We start from the raw sequence: 22,337 nt of genomic DNA, 5'->3' as shown, positions 1-22,337 counted from the left end.
CACCTAATGTTGGTACATATTATCTTTTTAAAATAGACTTCATGTGTAATACTACATTGTTGAAAAAGTCACTTGTCCAAAGCGATATATGTCCAAAGCGAGAAGGCAAAAATGAAACTGAGATACAATGCTGCCAGGTAGCTTAAGATAGTATTACTTAGGTTCTAATGAAAACTGAAAGAGAATCTGAAAGAGTAGCAGTGAGAACTGCAAGCTCTTAAATGTAAAGGGTGTTATTACACTTAAATGTAAAGAGTTCTTAGTGTTAGAGTCAGACGGACAGTGAGGTGCATTTTTTTTAAAGTGAGGTGCATATTTTTAAAGCTGGGTACAGATCTGTCATTTTTGGGCATCCTGCTTGTATAATTTAACTTTCAGCATTTAATCAGGAAGCAAATTCCATTTTCGTACCTACAAATAACATTTCTATAAATGCCAAAATAAAGTTTCAAAGGTTCTTCAGAAGTTAAATAATCCTCAACATCTACGCCCCTTGCCACCACACTCCCACCACCACAAGGGCTCCAACACCTGCTATAGATGCTTATCTAAGCAGGATCATTCTTTACGGTTGTTTAATTTAATAGACTCAAAAATTCAAAAGAAGACTGGAATAACCCTATAGCCAGAGCTCTTAAAATTTACTTTAAAATAGTGCTTCTTTACCTTCTGTGGTATCAGTTTCTAGTGAACCCCATATACTAGTGAATGATGAATTAAGATCAAAAAGCATTTTTACATTCCTTTTTACAAAGCTAACGTTTATACTTAACTGGATGGCAGACACTGCCCTGAACACATTTTCTTATTTACGAGGTTGGTATTAGTGTTCACATTTTACGAATCTGCACAAAAGTACAGAGGTTACGGTGACGCTGCAGGTCACACAGCAAGTAGCAGAGTCGCAGAGTGAGGGTGGGAACTCACTCCCGGATTCAGAGACTGTGCACTTAAGTGCTACACTTCGTTTTGTCCCACGAATTGAGCTTTATTAAATTTCTAAAACAGGGCATCCCCGGTGGGCCAGTGGTTAGGACTCCATGTCTCCAACACAGGGGGCAAGGGTTCCATCCCTGGTCGGGGAACTAAGATGCAAAGGCCATGAGGTGTGGCCAAAAAAAAAAAATTGTATTTAAAATGTATAGAACAATGGTGCAAACTCTATCCTTTATTAAGTTCTAAAGTCCCAAAGAATTAATGAAAAAATCTAGTAAGAAGAGAATTAAATATTTCAGCATGCATATTCTTTTAGTGTGAATTTTAAATGAGAATAATTGAAAGTTTGTGTCAGTATTATAGGCAGAGTATACTCAGGTTAGTGTCCCAATTGTTAACTGCTTTTAATTTGCACTGGAGTATAATTGCTTTACAAGGTTGTGTTAGTTTCTGCTGGACAACAACGGAACTGAATTGCCTATATTTTTATTTGGCTGTGCTGGGTCTTAGTTGCAGCATATGGGATCTAGTCCCCTGTCCAGGGACCAAACCCAGGCGCCTTGCATTGGGAGCACAGAGTCTTAGCCACTGGACCACCAGGGAAGCTCTTACTGCTTTTAAAGTTACATTTTAGATCAAATATGAAGCTTAAAAATTATACCTCAGTCTTTAAAACCTTTAAAACTTACATATATACCTCTATAGAGGTATATTTTACACACAATAAAACACTACAGATTTTTAAAGTACCATCTGATGGAACCATCATGAAAATCAGGGAACAGAGCATTTCTATCCCCCAGAAAGTTCCCCGATGTCCTTTAGGCAGTCAATACCCTACTCCCTGGAGGCAACCGTTGTTCTGATTTCTAACATTAGGAGATTAACCTTCCTTGTTCTTGAATTTCAGGTAAATGGAGTGGATTCATACAGAGTGCATCAGGTTTCTTTCAGTCAGCATAAAACATTTCCTCTTTATTGTTGAGTAGTATTCCATTTACTCAACACCTGGAATTGTTAGTCTTTTATTTAGAGTCATTCTCAGTGATATAAAGTGGTAACTCACTGTGGCTCTACTCTGCACTTCCCTGATGACTAAAGATATTATTGCTGTTTAGTTGCTAAGTCATGTCTGCCTCTTTTGCGACCCCATGGACTGTAGCCCGCCACGCTCCTCTGTCCATGGGATTTCCCAGGCAAGAACACTGGAAGGGGGATCCCACTGTCTCCAGGGGATCTCCCTGACCCAGGGTTCAAACCTGCATCTCTTGCATTGGCAGCTGGATTCTTTACTGCTGAGCCACAGGAAAGCCCTGATGACTAAAGATGCCAGCTTTTTTTCATTTGCTTACTGGCCACTCATATATCTTCCCTCCCTGTGTTAATTTTATTCACCTTTGCATCCCCAGAGCCTGGGAAAATAAAAGCTTCCTGAACAGGATAGATTTTTTTTTTTTTAATGTAGACTATCTAACAACATTGAAAAATATACATTAAAGCGTAACAATTCGACTTTTGGGAATTTAACTCAAGGAAGTAAAGTGGTACATAAAGAAATAATCGGAGGAATAATAATTTTAATAGCAGAAGAACACTAATAAAATATCCAAGAATAGGGGACTAGTTAAATAAATTACTGGATAGCCATACTTCGGAATAATAAGTAGCATTAATATTATTATATAAATGGGGGTTTCCCTGGTGGCTCAGTGGTAAAGAATCCGCCTGCCAATGCAGGGGACAGGGGTTTGATCCCTGATCCGGGAAGATCCCACATGCCGTGGAGCAACTAAGCCTGTGTGCCACAACTACTGAAGCCTGCATACTCTAGAGCTCGTGCTTTGCAACAAGAAAAGTCACTGCAATGAGAAGCCTGCACACAGAAACTGGAGAGTAGCCCCCGCTCTCCATGATTAGAGAAAAGCCTGCACTGCAGCGAAGACCCAGCACTGCCACACATAAATAAATAAATAAAACTATTTTTTAAAAGATAACATTACAGAAATAAAATCATTATATAAATGAAGTGATATGTGTAGGAAAAAGAAAGTGGTTTTAATATTTATCTTTAGATGATGATATCAAAGTTGATCTTAAAATTTCTTCCTTTTGGAGTCTGTATCTTAGATATTTTTCTAACAAGGAACAGATACAGTTTGTACAATAAGGAAAAGGGACGCCATTTAAAAACAGAACATGTATATAGGATGATGTGCAGAAAAGAGTTACACAGCAGGCCTGAACTGCTCTCCTTGGGAAGGTGTGTCTAGAAGGCTTGTCCATGGCCTTGTCTGGGAACATGGATTTCAGAAGAGTTCCCACCTTTTTTACCTGATAAAAGTGGTTCACTGCACCCAAACTGGACAATGTGGTGTATCCCAAACACCTGGTTTCCTTCTGGAGGCCTGGAACTTCTGGACATATGAGAGAGGGCGCCTACACGACCAGTCCTCGATAAAAACCCTGGCACTGCAGCCCTAATTCTGTCAGTTTACTGCTGGAGGAACTGAGTGAGTTCTCTGTGACTCACTGGGGTAAGTCTCTTGGAAGCTGGTGCCTGGCTTCCTCCAGCTCTGCCCCATGTATCTTTTCCCTTTGCTGCTTTTGCTTTGTACCCTTCACTGTAAGTACAACTGTACGCTGAGTTCTTAAGTCCTCATCCAACCTGGGAGTGGTCTTGGGGAATCTCTGACGGATATTATCTAAGTTATTCTAAAAGAGGTGAAACATACCTGAAAAAATCTTGGGCAAGTTCAGTGTCTTTGTCAATTATTCTCTTTGATACTTGAGTATTGTAAAGAAACAGTCTAACTTTTAAATGTTCAGGTTCTACCTTATATAAATGCAGAGTTTTAAAAGAGTCACTTACAGCAGGATGAAAAACATTGATGGCTTGGACAGAGGCCTTCCCTTTTTGTTTATACCCGAATACCAAGTCAATCCACTGACAGATGTTCTGGGACACGTAGTCAGACTCTAGAGCCTGTCGATGGATGAGGATAAAAAGACGGGGATCGTTACGTGCCCAAGGTGGGAGGTTGACGTGATTAACCCGCTCACCATTCTGACGCACACCAAAGTCGAAACCTAAAAGAGAAGATTAATATCAATGTTTATCTCCTCCAAATCATGCTTCCTTTGGCCCACTGAGCAGACCTGAAGGGTTCACACAAGTAGCTATTGTGTGTTATAACCAGGAAAAGGAGCATCCAGAGGATAGTAACACTATTGCCCACCTGCTGACTTACTACTCACAGAGGTGCATGCATTAACACTATCTATCCTAACTGAATCTGAAATCTTTCAAATTTAGTCTTCTACCACTTCATACCACATTGAAAAGCAGAAAATCACTGCCTGTTAATTCTAATATTTCACTTATCAAATCTTCAAATGCACTAAGTATGAAAACATCTCAATTGTAATCTTGATTAAAATAAAGTGAAGACTTTTGTATAAGCATTTCAGAATTATTGGTGTCAATACATAATAAATTTAAGGCTACTTGTGTGGTAAATATTAGCATTCTTCAATTTAAAAAATTCAACAAAGTATATACATTCCAAGAATGAACTTAGTCTGTCTATTTTATGGTAAATCTATAGGTCTGTTCTGATTTCATTTCCACTAAGCATCCCCACAGACAACAAAATTATACTAACATATTATGAGGGTTGTTCTGTGATGTAAATAGGTGTTATCTAATTGTCTCTTTAGACTGCTAGTGTAAACAAAAATCTCATAAGTGTTTCTTTAAAAAAATTATCCTGGGGGAGTAGGAGGGAGGCTAGAGAGGGCAGGGATATATGTATGTATGTATAAAGCTGATTCATGTTGTACAGCAGATACTAACAAAACATTGTAAAGCTGTTTCGAAAACTTTATATTCCAGTTTAGAAAACTAAATAAAAAATTTAAAAAATTATCCTAAAGGAAATGTTACCTTTGAACAGAAATTTTTTGTGCTACTTTTTATGGAAAGAAAATCTGAACATCATAGCAGAACACAAATTTAAAAGAGCCTCTTAAAAGCTGATTATGCTCCATATGAAAGTAAGTTGCTGTCTGACTGCTTTTTGATCTTGTGAAAACAACTGGAAGGATCTTCACTAATTTTGGAAGTACCTGGAAATGACATATGATACAAAATATAAACCAAGGGCTTATATAAAATTAACAAGGGGTGAGGGTGAGGGTCACCTCAAAAAGCCCAGCAGTCATCTGACAGCTGCAGGGTGACAGTGTCAAGATGGACTGGCTGAGCACCTCCAGACTGTGTGTGGCATCTTCAAGGGAGGCAGCAGAGATTCACTGACTGAACTGACTGAACAGCAGTGATGAGGCATGTAAGGGCTGAGCAGGAGAGGGGTGACCAGCAGGGGGCTTGATGAACTCAAATCATTCCTAACTTTCTGGGGCTCTGGACACATCTGGACACATCAGACGGGTAGACACTTCACCCAGAGCGGGTACCTGGAGGTACAATGAAAGGCCTACAAGAACGCTCATAGGAAATGGCAGGATGTATGCTATGGCAAGTTATCTTTTTCAAAAATGGCTGTAACAACACTTGCTGCTGTGCATGCTTTTCTAGAATCTCACTACTCCCCTATTAAGTGGCAAAGTCTATGCTCCTTCCTTTTGAATGTGGGCAGGCCCTCGTGACTACCTCCCAAGCAGAATGCAGTCGAAGGCCACGCTGTGGCCTCCAAGGCTAGGCTGCAAAAGGCCATGCAGCCTCTGATCATCTCTCTTGGGACACTTGTGTCAGGAGCCTGGAATAGCCAACTAGGATGTCCGAGGCTGCATGCTGCAAGAATGCAGCTCCACAATAGTCCATGTGGAGAAGCCACACGGAAAACTACAGACACTAAAGAAGGAGCGGCCTGCCAGCCTCATGCTGCTCTGTTCCCCTGGATGTTCCTGCTGCAGCCAATCTGAATGTAACCGCACAAGAGACCCTGAGCCAAAGCCACAAAAACCACCTGGCTGAGCTGTTCCTGAATTTCTGACCTGCAAAAACTGTCATGGGTGGTACATTTAAGGTTCTGAGTCACTGAGTACCGCAGTGATTTGCTATGCAGCTGTAGATAATGGGAACATACATACACGAAACCATGGACAGGGAGATGAACAGCAGACTAATTGAGGCAGGAACCACAAGGCAGGTGCCCCAGACTGAAGGTGTTGATATTTCACTGAGGCATTTCTTACTTGGGCAACACTATGAAACATGCTCCAAGTAATTAGCAGCACAGATTTATTAGTGATTATCTAAATAACTCCAGAGAAGCCAGTTAATACAGTAAAAGATTCTGAAGTAATTGCTCAACACTTTAACTTCTCTAAAGATATAATTCTCAGTTTCACATGTTCCTAAAAGTCACATAAAAATATGAAATTAAGTAATGAAAGAAAAGACACCTTGTGAAGGATTAACTGATCTTACATTAAAGAACAGGCTTCATTAGCTGAGACTGTTGGTCACTGGCATCACAGAAAATCTGATTTTATTTTCCAGTGTCACTTTTCATTATTCAATAACGCTAGTCAGAGTGTTTTACTTCTAACTTGGTCATTACTCATAAAATCATTGACATTTGGTTAATTTAGATTGTTCCTTAATAAATTCTTGACTTTTAAAAATAATCAGCATATTACAACTTTTATAATCAGAGAAAATAATAAAACAATTTCTGTAACAAAATTAAAATATACATGTTTACAAATGCTTTTAATAATTAATATTTAAAATCCTCAAGCTCACTTGGAAATAAAATTATATACCTAAAAGTAAAGGCAGTTTTCTTATTTGGGGACTCAAATTTTAGAACTTACAAAATCTATTTTTATTTTTGGAAAATTATAAAGTAAGTACAAACTCTAAGAAATTTTAATTAGAAATGATTTATTACTGTACCTTCACGGTTAACTAAGAATTCTGGAAGATAGAAAAACTCTGGGATAAGTTCTTTTACATCAGTCATGGACTCAAAAGATGAGAGGCGCCAAGTTGTATTTGTAGAATGAAAAGTTCTGTCTGGAATGTCAAAACTTTGATCTAAAAAGAAATACAAATAACACACTTAAGACACAAAGACTTGATTCCATTTGAAACTTGTTATAATTAATTTACTTTCAATACTTCAAAAATATTAAAAAAATTTATTCATCCATAATGTAAAAGAGGTTATTAGTGTTCCTGAAAATAAATATTACTCTACACAATTTGAGACTGTATTATTTTTATATTGTATTATGCTTTCGTGTATAACTAGATAAATTTATATCACTTATTTAATTGATTAATATTAAATATCTGCCCAAGAAGAATGAAAGTTCCATAAAAGCAGACACCTGGGATATCAACCATACCAAGCACATTCTAGGAACTAGATAATTATTTATTTATTGAATGAATAAATATAGAAGGAAAATTAAAGTTCAAGTAGGTAAAAATAGCTTTTTACCCCATCAAGAAGCAGAATTATTCCTTTACCTCTCATCAGTAAGACTATTTTTCTTCTCTCTTTTCTTTTCTCTTGCTGGGGTGACAGGGGCACTGCTTTTTAAATGTTCTAACTCGTAGCTAAATAAGTAAAATTCCCTATGAATGAAGATAAAACTAATAGTTACTTTTTTGTTAAGCTTTCCTTGTGTAGACTATTAACAATCAAGGACTGAGTTTCAATTCTGTCTTTTCTGTCAACAGTTAGACTTTCTAGCCTACAATATGAAATGGTATCCAAACTCCAGCTCTTGAAAACATCAGCAGTGTGGATTCTTCTTAGGCACCACGTGTACCATCTAAAACTCCCCTCAACTTGTTGGAATTTGAACACATCTTTTCATCTGGAGACTGTTAAGAGACGAATTTCAGCATCAAGCAAGGCGCAATTTTTTAAAAAAATATGCTAAATCTTCCCCAAGCCTGACATGCTTTGCCAAGCAATGTTTTCTATCACTTTTACTACTTTCTCCTCTATTCAGCTGAATCAGTTAGCATTGACTGGGCACTAAATAAAATCTGGGATGAAATGAGATTTGTAAATTTTTTTTTTTTTCTCAGAAAGTAGGGAGGGCCACTTTAAAAAAAAACTCACTCAGGATAAAAAGTTATTAATCTAAATGGAATCCAGAAAAATTAAAGGCAATTCTGTGAGGGTATGGTGGAATCACAATATGTAGAGACTATAGAACTGTGGAACAGGAGAAACACACTGAGGCTTCTGTTTGAATTTTTAAATTCTCTGCAGTTTCTTAATTTTTTAAAAAAGTAATACTACAAATTCCTATAATCTAGAACATGTATGAACTCAAGTGGCAGTTGTTAACTTAGCACTTTTGTTCCCCAGGGGACATCTGGCAATGCCTGGAGACATTTTTGGTTCTCATGGCTGGGGAGGGATGCCATGGGCATCTAGTAGGTCAAGGCCAGGGATGCTGCTAAATGTCCCACAGTGCACAGGACAGTCTCCTGTAGAGAACTATGTAGCTCAAAATGACTACAGTGCCAAAGTGAGAAACCCTGGATTAAACGAGAAGTCTAGAACTAAATTAAAATGTCATCACAAATCATTTTAAATTAATCAGAAGACTAGAATGGGGACTGAGCTAGTCCCTACTGTCTTTTTAAAAAATCATTCTTAAATACACAGTGAAGAAAACCTAGCATAATAGTTGATCGAGGGTTTTATATTAATAGATTCTTGGACGACATGAAAAGAAATGAAGGGCAGTAACAGTTCTGTTATATACTGCTGTTGTCCCAAACCACATCTGAAATATTCTTTCATTATTATTATTATTATTATTATTTTGGCCGTACTGCCCGACTTGGAGAATCTTAGCCCCCTGACCAGGGACTGAATCTGCACCCTCAGCAGTGAAACTGTGGAGTCCTAACCACTAGGACTACCAGGGAATTCCCTGACATATCCTTTTTCATTCTGACTGCTACTGTTTAATAACAGCATTCACAAATCAGAACACATCCAGAAAGATGAGCGGAACAGTGATAGGTTTGGAAACCAGAGCAAACACTGCTTAAATAAGTATAAAACTGTCTTTATTTATTTCTGCATTCCGTGCAGCAGGCCTTGTATATAGGAGGCTCTTAACTAAGGTTAATTAGCCTAGGGGTAAACAAGAGTGAGAGGAGGAGGACAGGGCAGTAATATTCAAACATCTGAACAGCTGTCATGTGCAACATTTGTTTCGTGATCTGACAAACAGAAGAGGGACAAATACAAGAAAGCACCCTTCACAGACCAAGTGGTCTACGGAATACAAATTTATTCCTCCAAGAGGTTGCATGTATGTGAGTGTAAATATATAAAGAAGTTCGAGAAGAGTCAAGTAACTGAATGGATGATGATTCCACAAAGGATTCTGTTCCAGGAGGAACAACTACAGGGCTAGTACCGCTGACTCACTAGAAACTGATAGGATTTCTCACTAGAAACCTACTTGCATAGAAAGCAGTAAAGTCACCTATCTAAGCCATCTTCAGGTGTGCGGGCTGCCACTGAAGATTATTCCCTAGGTAGTTACTGTGGTGAAGGCGGCAGTGTGGGTCTCCTAATAGCCACTTACTGATAGCAACTTAAAATTCCCCTTTAGGGGCCAAAGATAACAGGTTATCTGAAATCATTAAGTTGAACATTTTAAAAAAGTGAATTCATAACTTTAAAAGGGGGGGTAAAATTTTTGCTATGTGAATGACATCTTAACTTTTAAAAAGTGAATTGCATTTTTATAAATGTAGACATGTGCAATTTGAGGCTGAAATCGGAGACATTATCGAGATGATCCGGCTTACTGCAGGTTTCTTTTTTAAAAAAATTAAATTTATTGGGCTGCACATGGGATCTTCGATCTTCACTGTGGTATGCAGAATCTTTTAGTTGAGGCATGTGGGATCTAGTTAGTTCCCTGACCAGGGATCGAACCCAGGCTTCCAGCATTGGGAGTGCAGAGTCTTAGCCACTGGACCACCAGAGAAGTCCCAGCAGGTATCTTAAAGAGACTTTTGTCTTTTGTTCAGAGAGTAAGCAGAATTCTTTCTCCTATGGTTTGATTAGTTTTAGTACATTCTCAGGATGTCAGCAAACTGGTTTTCCCCTGATGACCAATCTGACCTTTGAGGCAGTTAGAAAACCATCCTTACCTTGATAAGCTAAAAACATCTTCGTGAAAGGAGGCATTCTGACCAGGAAATGAAGCACAGTGCCGCTGTTGGAGTAGTGGGAGCCGTAGTGGTAGGGCTGCACCGGGGGCATAGGGTCGTCTTCCCGGGCTCCTTTGCGGTACTCCTCCTCCAGGTACTGAAGGACACAGGGACCAAACTGGTGATAATGAGCTCCAGGTAGAGCCGGAGAAGCCTCGCTCATCTTCTTTGCCATCCTTCTCTACGGCCCCTTAGGTGCTATCCTCCATAGCTTGCCCTCAGCCTCCTGGGGTGTCTGGGGGCCTCCTCCTTGGTGTCCCAGTGAGGGCTGACCACTCGAGAAGCATCTCACCATCTGCACGTTTACCCTCTTAGTCCCTCATAGAAAACCCACCTGTTCTGCATGTTAGTTCTCAGCCCTCTGGTTCCCCACTAATGGCTCATAACGTTTAAACTGATCAACAAATAAGAACTGACACTTTCACCAGAGATGTCTGCATCTTAAGAGGGTTTCAAGATGTAGTGCTATGTTCTTTAGAGAAATGCTTCTCTCAAAGGAAATGCAAGAGAAATGTAAAAACTGTATCACATTATTGAAATTCTTTAATATAACATTTTATAGCTGTTTTGCAGTAGACTTACACAGAAATAAAAAAGAATTTGGTGATCCTTCAACTACTCTTATCTTCCCATCATAAAGTAAGAAGCTCAACCAAAGTTTTAATATCTGTCACTATTCTCATCTCCCATAGCTTCTGTCTCTAATAAAATCAGGAGACAGTGAATTTCCTGGTGTCATTTCTCTTTGATTTCCATAGCACTGCCCCATTTTTAGCTATAGACGAATCAAGCAGTGACAGCTGTAAGATTCCTGGAGGGATCTTTCTGAAATTTTGACATAAGATAACATGGTGAATATGAGAAAACTGCTTCAGCTGCTCCTATCTTTATACTGTGTGAAGAATACAACATATGCCTAATGAGTTTTTTTGAATTTCCAACAGGATTCTATTAACATTAATTTCACAGAAACAGATAATTAACTTCTATTTTAAACTTTAAAATCCAGTATTTTTTGTTAACAAACCTGTGCATAATTTGCTGAGATGAATAACAAAGGGTTACGGTACATTATAAATATATTGATATTATTATATATAACACTAGGGAATATAAACAGCAGGTCCCTGGACATTTTTGTGATTTTTATAAGGAATATAATTATTTCATACATTTGAACATAACAATGGATTATGAGCTTCCAATTTATACAACAATAAGTGTATTTATTTTGGGAGGCAAAGTGTTTTCAGAGGATTAAGACAGAAAAGAATATTTAAAGTCACATAATGATTTCCAGTTGCCTGTCAGTTGCACACGAAGTGGGAAACAGAAAAATCAACACTATACATTGAAAATTACGTAAAACACAAGTCCAAAAACCAAAAACCCAGTTTTAACTTATCAAAATACATGAGGAAAAACTGAACCTACCTTGTATGTGTCCACGTAACGGTCTTCTTTTTCTTTATACTGCACAGCTATGGGCTTGGAGAGATTTCTATAAAGGAAGAGATGACGGAAAACATGGGAAGTATGTTAATACTGTCAGGATTAATTTGCCTCAGCTGCTTACAAGTAAATAAGTGATCAACAAGATACTTGGCCCTTGGTTTAGTGCTTACACATGTTGTTTGCCACTAACAGTCACCATTGACAATTATAATTTCATAAACTGTGAAGACAGAATTTTTCTAAACAGATGCATATCAGTATTAGGAATTTTTGACTTACAGGTAACCAAGAAGAGCTTCTCCCTCCCCTCCCTGATTCCTCTACTATCATAACTGATGCTGCCCAAGGCAGATGATTCCCTGGAAGTTTCTGTCCCCATTTCCCAACCCTACACCTAGTTAGTCAGTGAAGAGTGAAGGGCAGTTTGGCCAGGGGTATGATCATGAGAAGATGTTATGTAACTATTAGGTTAGTGATAACCGAAAAAAACAACACATGCTCACAATGACTATGTTGAGATTTGGAGTGCAAGTATGAAATAAACACTTTATCTAATTAATGGATAGTGAGTGAGGCTACATGTATGGTGGAGAGAATGTGTGTAAGCATGTGTATGTCTGTGCTGGTGTTTACACTGTATCAGGGAGGCAGGAAAACTGAAGGATGAACCTCCACCTTTAAAAGCCACAGAGTCAAGCAGCGTGTCTGTGTGGCCCATGAAAGAGCAAGAGAACAAGATCCAGCAGAGATGGACATGCTCCTCTGGCTGAGGCACCCTCTGGTCTGGCACCAGGATGGAGCCGCCTGGAGTTTCAACATCTGGCACCACAACTATATCAACATGAAGATTTGCTCACATTTCACTATGCCAAACCAGGTCTGCTTAGCCAGGGTGGATATATCTATTTTGGAGGAAAATTATTTCATAGGGATGTTAAAATTAGCAATTAGCAAACACATTAATTTCATTTTTGAAACTTTCATAATCCTAAAAACTTTGTTAAAAAGTAAAAACAGCTTTATATCAACAGAATAGATAAAAAGTCACATCTCAATATAGAAGAAATCATGTTTAAGATCCTGGCATGCAATTTTTTCTAAATATTATAAATAGTTCTTTGTGAACACAAGTAATGTTGTTGTGGATGGAAAATCAGAAGTTACTGATGAGGCAAATAGAATAAACCAAAAATCAACCACAATATATCATTACAACATATCTGGAAAGGTATATGTTTTCTCCTTATTTGTGTATGTATATCACTTTAAAATAAAAAGAACCCAAAATATATATTTCTACAGTATCATTTTTAATGACTACAATATAGAACAATTTACTCAAACCCAGTGTTGTACATTTAGGTTGATTCTAAATTTCAGTTACTTTAAAAAATGATGTGAGGACTATCTTATGGCTAAATATTTGCTTGTATTGCCAGGCACTGTTATCAGCAATGAACTGGCTCCTGCACTCATGAAGCTCACTTCCGGGCATAACCCTTCTGGTCAAGCACATATCCTAAAGTATTTCCTAAGAAAATACTCTAAGAAAATATTTCCTAAGAAAAAAGTCCTAGAAGTTAAATTGCTGAAACAGAGTATGCAATTTCTGAAGAGTTCTTTGGATATATACAGTCAAACTGTCTTTCAGAAAGACTGCATCTCTTTATATCAGTAGTGTATAAATTTAAATGTACATTAGCAGTGTATAAAAATGTCTAAAAGAGAAATAATGTGCCATCTGCTCTTTCTAAATTGACAAATACATTAAACTGAATCTGATTTCTTTAAGTTATAATTAAAATATTCTAATATACTAAGTAGTATATTTGAAGTCAACATTTTTTAAACTAAGAGAAGTGTAATTGACATATAATGCTATATTGGTTTCAGGTATCCAATGTAATGATTCAGTATCTGTATATTCAAAATTACAAAATGATCATCACACTAAGTCTAGTGAACATCTGCCACCTTATCTTCCACTTACAAAATTTTTGTGCTGTGTTAGAGAACTTTTAAGATTTACTCTCTTGGCATATGATTAACTATAGTCACCATGCTCTACATCACATCCCCATAACTTGTTTATTTCATAACTAGAAGTTTGTACCATGTGACTCCCTTCACCCATTTTGCCACAACTCCTCCCACCCCCGACCCCCCAGTGTTTCTGGCAACCACCAATCTGTCCTCTGTTATCAACGAGCATAGCTTTTTGTTTTGTGTGTGTTGTTTTCACTTTCAGAGTTCATATATAAGTGAGATCATACTTCAGTTCAGTTCTCAGTCATATTTGACTCTGTGACCCTATGGACCATAGCACGCCAGGCCTCCCTGTCCATCACTAACTCCTGGAGTTTGTCCAAACTCATGTCCATTGAGTCGGTGATGCCATCCAACCATCTCATCCCTTGTCGTCCCCTTCTCCTCCTGCCTTCAATCTTTCCCAGCATCAGGGTCTTTTCAAATGAGACAGTTCTTCGCATCAGCTGGCCAAAGTATTGGAGTTTCAGCTTCAACATCGTCCTTCCAATGAACACTCAGGACTGATTTCCTTCAGGGATGGACTGGATGGATCTCCTTGCAGTCCAAGGGACTCTCAAGAGTCTTCTCCAACACCATAGTTCAGAAGCATCAATTCTTCAGTGCTCAGCCTTCTTTATAGTCCAACTCTCCCATCCACGCATGACTACTGGAAAAACCATAGCTAGATGGGCCTTTGTTGGCAAAGTAATGTCTCTGCTTTTTAATATGCCGTCTAGGTTGGTCATAACTTTCCATCCAAGGAGTAAGCATCTTTTAATTTCATGGCTACAGTCACCATCTGCATGGATTTTGGAGTCCCCCGAAATAAAGTCTCTCACTGTTTCCCCATCTATTTGCCGTGAAGTGATGGGACCAGATGCCATGATCTTAGTTTTCTGAATGTTGAGCTTTAAACCAACTTTTTCACTCTCCTCTTTCGTTTTCATCAAGAAGCTTAGCTGTTTGCCTTCTGCCATAAGGATGGTGTCATCTGCATATCTGAGGTTATTGATATTTTTCCCGACAATCTTGAGTCCAGATTGTGTTTCATCTAGCCCAGCATTTCTCATGATGTACTCTGCATATAAGTTAATAAGCAGGGAGACAATATACAGCCTTGATGTACTCATTTCCCTATTTGGAACCAGTCTGTTGTCCCATGTCCAGTTCTGTTGCTTCCTGACCTGCATACAAATTTCTCAAGAGGCAGGTCAGGTGGTCTGGTATTCCCATCTCTTTAACAATTTTCCACAGTTTGTGGTGATCCACACAGTCAAAGGCTTTGTTTGGCATAGTCAATCAAGCAGAAATAGATGTTTTTCTAGAACTCTCTTGCTTTTTTGATAATCCAACAGATGTTGGCGATTTGATCTCTGGTTCCTCTGCCTTTTCTAAAACCAGCTTGAACATCTGGAAGTTCATGATTCACGTACTGTTGAAGCCTGGCTTGGAGAATTTTGAGCATGACTTTGCTAGTGTGTGAGATGAGTGCAGTTGTGCGGTAGTTTGAGCATTCTTTGGCATTGTCTTTCTTTGGGATTGGAATGAAAACTGGCCTTTTCCAGTCCTGTGGCCACTGCCGAGTTTTCCAAATTTGCTGGCATATTGAGTGCAGCACTTTCACAGCATCATCTTTCAGGATTTGGAATAGCTCAACTGGAATTCCATCACCTCCACTAGCTTTGTTCGTAGTGATGCTTCATAAGGCCCACTTGACTTCGCATTCCAGGATGTCTGGCTCTAGGTGAGTGATCATACCATCATGATTATCTGGGTCATGAAGATCTTTTTTTACAGTTCTTTCTGTATTCTTGCCACCTCTTCTTAATATCTTCTGCTTCTGGTAGGTCCCTACCATTTCTGTCCTTTATTGAGCCCATCTTTGCATGAAATGTTCCCTTGGTATTTCTAATTTTCTTGAAGCGATCTCTAGTCTTTCCCATTCTATTGTTTTCCTCTATTTCTGATCACTGAGGAAGGCTTTCTTATCTCTCCTTCCTATTCTTTGGTACTCTGCATTCAAATGGGTATATCTTTCCTTTTCTCCTTATTTGTCTTTGGTATTTGTCTTTGTCTGACTTTTTCACTTAGCAAATGCCCTCGGGGCCATTCATGTTGTCACAAGATTTCATTCTTTTTTTTTTTTTTAACACTAAATAGTATTCTTATGTGTGTGTGTGTCTGTGTGGCATTTTCTTTATCTGCTCATTCACAGATGAACACTTAGGTTGTCTTTGTATCTTAGCCACTATAAATAATGCTGCAGTGAACATGAGGGTGCAGATATCTTTTCGAGTTAGTGTTTTAATTTTCTCTGGATTAAATATCCAGAAGTAGAATGGCTGGATCATATGATAGTTTCATTTTCAATATTTGAGGAACGTCCATAATGTTTTCCATGGTGGTTGCACCAGTTTACATTCCCAGGAACAGTGCACAGGGCCTCTTTTCTCCACATCCTTAACAAGGGTTGCTATTTCTTGACATTTTGATAATAGTCAGAGAATGTTATTTAAAACTAAAGAAACAGAATATTCCCTCATCAACTACGGCTATTTGGTTACTCTAAAATGCAACTCTTTCAGGAAACGCAGGATAAAAGCTTGATTCTTTTTCTTAGCTGTCAAATTTCAAAAGTAGAGAATTGCTGCCCCATCCAACAGCAGCCAATGAGTTTAGTTTTGCTTTGTTTTGGGGGCCTTTAAAGAGTATCATTATTAACTTAAGTATTTTCTTTTTACTTAAATGTGTTTCAATCAGTTATGGTCTTTATACTTTTTGATGCTCTGATTGTCCTATCTTTGGCAGTGAGAGCCACTTCAAGTTGGCTCCTAAGTCCTTTATTTTTTTATAATTATAGTAAAAAAACACACATCACTGAACTTACCATCATAGCCACCTTCCAGTACCTAGCTCAATAGTGTTAACTAATTTACACTGTTGTGCAATAGATCTTTAAAACTTTCTCATTTTGTAAAATTGAAACTCTACACCTACTGAACAACAACTCCCCATGTCCCTATCCGCCCTCCTCCCCCAACAAACACCATTTAACTCTCTGAGTCTGACTACCCTAAATAACCTACGTAAGTGGAATCACATAGTGTTTATTTTCTTGTGACTGACTTATTCCATTTGGCACAATGTCACCAAAGTTCTTCCATGTGACAGGACTTCCCTCCTTCTTACTGTTAAATAATGTTCCATATTACATGTGCACCAAATTTTCCACAACTATTTATTCACAGACAGACACCTGGGCTGCCTCCACCTCTTGGCTACTGTGAATAAAGCTGCAATGAACATGGGTGTGCAAATATGGTTCCCACTCTTTTGATAAGACTATATTAATTTTCTTGCTCTCTGACACAACAAAATGTCCCAGGCTCATCTTACGTGCTTTCTTCTAATAAATGTACAGGAAATGAGAGAATAGGAAATCACCATTTGGTAATCCTCAGTGAAATCACAGACTCAAGAAATAATCATCAATGAAAAAAACAAGTTCAGTGGGAGGCTGAGCCCACACATCAGCCTGAGCATCCGTAACGGTGGGATATCACATGCCTCCTGATGTGGGCAATAAAAAGTTCACACCACCGCCTCTAGAGAGCTCTTGCTTAAAAAAAAGTTGAACCTGAATCTAAGCAAGCCTTTAGAAGTCATTTCCAGTCCCTAGGAAATACAGCGGGTAGAGGAAAAAGCTAAATGCTAATGTGGAGCGGGGGACATTCTACAAGATAAATGACCTCTTTTTTCTTAAACAAGCCAATGTTAGGAATAAAGAGAAAAATACATACATAAAAATAAGGGCTGCTCTAAGATTTACGTCTTCAGAGAGAAAGCAAACAAAGGTGATAGTGAGCCTGATTCAAGGAAATCAACTATAAAAAGACATCTTTGATATAATCAGGGGACATTTAAAAATAGGCTGGATATTAGATGATACCATGAAATTAGTGTTTTTATTTTCTTCAATATGATAATGGCACTGAAGTTATGTAACAAAATGTTTTACTTTTTTCTTAAGAAATGTATACTACAGAACATACAAGTGACATAAATGCGTGTGATTTGTCTTAAGGAAAAAAAGATATGCAAGTTTGGCAAAAATCTTCATAATTATTGAGTTGGGGTGATGATCATGTGGGGGTTTATTAAGGCATTCATTCTATTTTTTGCACGCTTGAAAACTTTCATGAGAGGAACTTTAATGACATAAATACAGCACACTGACAAAGCCAAAAGGTGATGATGTCTTCAGTTACCTGTAGACTGAAGGGTCGCTGAGGTCAAGGGTCTCACTAACATAGTCTGCCAGTATGAACGGGAACACTGGATACTGCATGAGATCATTGAAAGATCGGCCGGCATGTTTGTTTAAGTGAGTCAAATACTCAAAATTAGTAATTTGCCCAGTATACCACAAATTTGTCAGAGCGGTGATATTGCCATATTCCAGAAGATTAGGGAGGTTATTTGTTAGTATACTGTGGTATACATCATCACGAACCTAGAACAGAAGGAGAAAAAAAAAGCCCAGATTTTATTTTTAGTCTTGACACTGTCCTCCAAAGAATCCATGATGTCATAGGCATGTTACTAATCTCAAGTCCTTCAAGAAAACACTTTTTGCCCAATAACACTGACTGGTGGGGAATTAAGGTTCAAATCTAGGTCTTCTTCTAAAGGTTGTGCTATATATATTTATTTATTGAAGTACAGTTGATTTACAATATTATATTAGCTTCAGGTGTACAACATAGTGATTCAATATTTTTATAAATTATACTCCATTTAAATGTTATAAAATATTGACTATAGTCCTTGTGCTGTACAATACATCCTTATAGTTTGTTTTCTACATAGTAGTTTGTACTTTGTAATCCCCTCTGCCTGTTCTCTCCCCACTCATACCACTAGTTTGTTCTCCTTGTCTTTGAATCTGTTTCTGTTTTGTTACATTCATTTACTTTTGGCTCTTAACCACTATGTTTTGCAGCTGGAGAAATCAGTAAGAGACTAAGAAGTCTGTACAGAAAAATCACTTACATACAGACCCTAAGGGGAAAAAAAATCAATAAAAGAAAATGAAGCTTCTTCATCTATATAAATGAAACACGCTGTAGTAGAAAGAGCACCGTTTTCTGAATTAGACAGAGCTGGTCTTTTTTCTTGCTTAAACCCATTGTGCTATAGTTCCCCTACTATAATATGGGGATAGTAAGATTTATTCATGAGAATGAAACAAAATATCCTACATAAAAACAGGATATCTCATTTTCACTACTGATGGAAAACTAACATATGAACTCTTTTTTTAAGAGATTTAGAAAAGTTCTGTCACAGAAAAAGGGTGTTCTGATTTCTTCTAAAGCAATTAAATGATAATTGGTAATAAATGGAAAAAAATAGAGGAAACAGGACTTTCTAAAAACAAATTTGAATTACCCCTCTTAAATGAGTATATGCTTCAGGCATAGGAAGATGAGCCAAAGATGTGGATAATCAGAAATGAGACTAAAAGTGAATGAGAAGAATGAGCTTAGTTATGGAACAGGCATAAGATCACAGGATATTTAAGAACCTAAACCTGAAGGTCTGTTTTACAACAATGTGAATGTACTTAACACTACTAAACTGTATGCATGAAAATGGTTAAGATGGCAACTTCTATGCTGTTTTTTTTTTTAATCAGAATTAAAAATAAAAAAGGATCAGTTCAAGGCAAAAATAAAAACCTAAACCTATAGTCAAAATCTGAAGGTTGCCAGATGCTGAAGCTAAGGTTGGTGGGACAGAATTTATGACCGTTTGCATACTAAACTCTTCAAGGAAAAAGAAACATTTATTCATTCAACAAATATTGACTGAGCACCTATATACCAGTATGCTGGTGCACTGGGAAGACCCAGAGGGATGGGATGGGGAGGGAGGCGGGAGAGGGGATCGGGATGGGGAACACATGTAAATCCATGGCTGATTCATGTCAGTGTATGGCAAAAACCACTACAATATTGTAAAGTAATTAGCCTCCAACTAATAAAAATAAATGAAAATAAATAAATAAAGTAACGAATACTGTCCTCAAAAAAGAAAAAAGGATGCTAGAGCTGTGGCACTTAACAAAAGAGTCTTTACATTCTGCTGGGCACACTGTTGGATGCCATGAAGTGCTCTAGAGAAAAGAGAGGAAAGTCAAGGAGACAAAGGGATTCCTGGGGGTAGGAGTGAGAAAAGGGTTGCTATTTTAAATACATAATCAGGGGGGTCTCTCTGATAAGAGGGCATTTGATTAGGGAACCTGAAAAAAAGTAAGGGCGTGAGTCATGTAGAGTTCTAAGAGGAAAAGCATTCCAGGCGGCATTTTAGGGAGCTGTAAGTACAGAGGCTTTCAGGCATCAGTGTGCCTGCTATAGACAAGGAAAAGGAAGTCTCCATGGATGGACTAGAGAGTGAAGGATAGAATGGTAGAAGATAAGGTCAGAAAGAACAAGGAAGTGCTAGGTTATTCAGTACTGTAAGGTCCTGGCTTTAATGGAGTGACAGAGAGAGTGGGTGGAGGGCTCTGAGCAGAGGCATGGCAGGATGTGACCCACTGTAACTGCTGTGTTGCGAGCAGTCTGAAAGAAGAGGGAGAGCAAAAGCAGGGAGGCCAGCGAGGGGGATAGTGCAATGATTTATGGAAGAGCTGACAGTGGCTTAGATGAGGGTGGCAGCCGTGGAAACACTCAGATTACGGGTATACTTTGAGGGGCAAACCAACTGAATTTACTGATAAGAGTAGATGATTAAGAGGAGTCACAATAAGTGGGATGACAGAAAAGAGGAGTCAAGGATAATCCCAAGGTTTTTGAACTGGCTGAGCAGAAAGATTGGAGTTGTTATTTATGGAGCTGGGGAAAACTGGAGATTTTAGGGGAAAAATTAGCAGTTCAGTTTTGTCCATGTTAAATTTGAGATGCCAATTAGACTTTAATGCAGAAGTCCAGTGAGGAAGGTTTTTCCCCCCCTTTCTTTAAAGAAAGAATAATCAGCTGTGTCAAACTCTGCTGCTAAGTCAAGTAAGATGAAGACTAAGAAATACAACCGTAGGGTTTAGCAACATTCAGGTCACTGGTGATGCTGAGCAGAGGTTACAGGTGGGGTGGTGAGGAAAAAATCTGATTGGAGCATTTCAAAAGAGAATTTGAGGTGAGGAATTGGAAGCAGCAAGCATACACAATTTCTTCCAAGACATTTTCTATCAAGACAAGCAGACACAGAGTAGCTGAAGGAATGTGGCAGTCAAGAAAGCGTTTGTCAAAAATGAAATCTATCAAGGTTGAACTACTTCAGGTTGGTTATACATTCATTTATTTACTTATTACAGAAACAGTCACTCTGGGAAATAAAAATTTAATACAGTTTTGGGGGACAAAAATAGTCCTAATATAACCAAAGATTTACTTTAATCAGTACTAAGAAATAGGGTAATTTTCATTTGATTTCAGAAACAGTTAAAGTTTAAATAAGTTAAAGCTTCATTTAGTCAGTATGAGTGTAATTAAACTGATTCCATTATCATTTTGAAAAAGTATATCTATTAATATAGGCAAATTTACCTTGGTGTTATCAAATGCTAACAGGAGTGTTCTGCCATTTGTTAAAAATATTTCTACAGCATTATCCCTCAACTGCCACCAACGCTTGTGAACTTCTTTAATTTCTTCATATGTCCAGGAAAATGATGCTGGTTCCAATTCTCCTTGAAGGCTCTAAAGTCAAAGGAAATAACATGAAAGCATTTGCTCTACATGCAATAGAATCATTTTAATTTTACATTTTAAAAAACTATCAAAATGCAATATAAAGCCTTCTTTCTGTGGCAAAGTGGCAGATAAGATTCTCTCAAAATCCTCCTGCTACTAAACACTTCAAAATGCTGGATAAAATCTAAAAAAAGAAAAAAAAAACTGAGTTAATAAGCTTCACTTAAACTTTATTAATAGGCTGTATTTTCCAGAGAAGTTTTATGTTTATAAAACTGAGCAGACAGTATGGAGCTCCTACGTATAGCTTTTTTGCACTCAGTTTCCCTACAGCGAACGTCTTGTATTCATGTAGTATATGTGTTACAACTGATGAGCCACTATTGAATAGATTATTCTTAACTAAAGCCCATAGTTTAATCTTGGTTTGTATAGGTCAAATGGCTTTTGACAAATGTTTAATGACATGTGTCCACCATTACAGTATCATACAGAATAGTCTCACTGCTGTGAAACTCCCTTCTGCTCCACCCACCAGCCACTGATCTTTTTGCTGCCTCTACCGTTTTCCTTTTTCTGGAAAGTCACGTGGTTGGAATCATGAAGTATGTAGACTTTTCAGACTGATTTCTTTTAGTAAGCAAATATTCTTTTAAATGTATAGCTGAGCTTGCAAGAAAGTAAGGGAAAATTAAATCTCTAGGAGTCAAAAATAAAGAGAAATCTGAAAACCAGCAGTAAGGAGGAAGTGACACTTTGGCCTGCTCTGTGTGTGTCTTACTATGTCCCAACTGATTTTTAGAAATACAGGCAGGAAATATATTACAAGGAAAGCAAAATGTTCTAATGAAAAGGTAATATTCTCATTCTTAAATCAAATTCCTCCCTGTTTAGCTTCAACATTCAACATACTTTCAATTTAACAAACATTAATTAAG

The 22,337-nt window shown here is 37.8% G+C and overlaps 1 protein-coding gene across 5 annotated transcripts in view; it reads right to left on the bottom strand.

The window, feature by feature from the left end:
* The window catches only part of LYST (lysosomal trafficking regulator), a 175,653-nt gene that overhangs the window by 24,267 nt on the left and 129,049 nt on the right, over nucleotides 1–22,337 (bottom strand). For all 5 annotated transcript variants that reach the window (XM_061161427.1, XM_061161431.1, XM_061161430.1 and 2 more), the window contains 6 exons: nucleotides 21,253–21,405; nucleotides 17,917–18,161; nucleotides 11,600–11,666; nucleotides 10,106–10,262; nucleotides 6,857–6,997; nucleotides 3,806–4,023 (listed from right to left, as the gene is read on the bottom strand). In XM_061161427.1, coding sequence (XP_061017410.1) covers nucleotides 3,806–4,023; nucleotides 6,857–6,997; nucleotides 10,106–10,262; nucleotides 11,600–11,666; nucleotides 17,917–18,161; nucleotides 21,253–21,405 — 981 coding nt within the window. The remainder of the gene's footprint in view (nucleotides 1–3,805; nucleotides 4,024–6,856; nucleotides 6,998–10,105; nucleotides 10,263–11,599; nucleotides 11,667–17,916; nucleotides 18,162–21,252; nucleotides 21,406–22,337) is intronic.

The sequence above is a fragment of the Dama dama genome, chromosome 15, assembly GCF_033118175.1.
Source record: "Dama dama isolate Ldn47 chromosome 15, ASM3311817v1, whole genome shotgun sequence".
In the NCBI taxonomy this organism is placed as follows: Eukaryota; Metazoa; Chordata; class Mammalia; order Artiodactyla; family Cervidae; genus Dama; species Dama dama.
The sequence above is the reverse complement of the archived record's forward strand: the minus strand, read 5'-3'. Positions and strand labels throughout refer to the sequence as shown.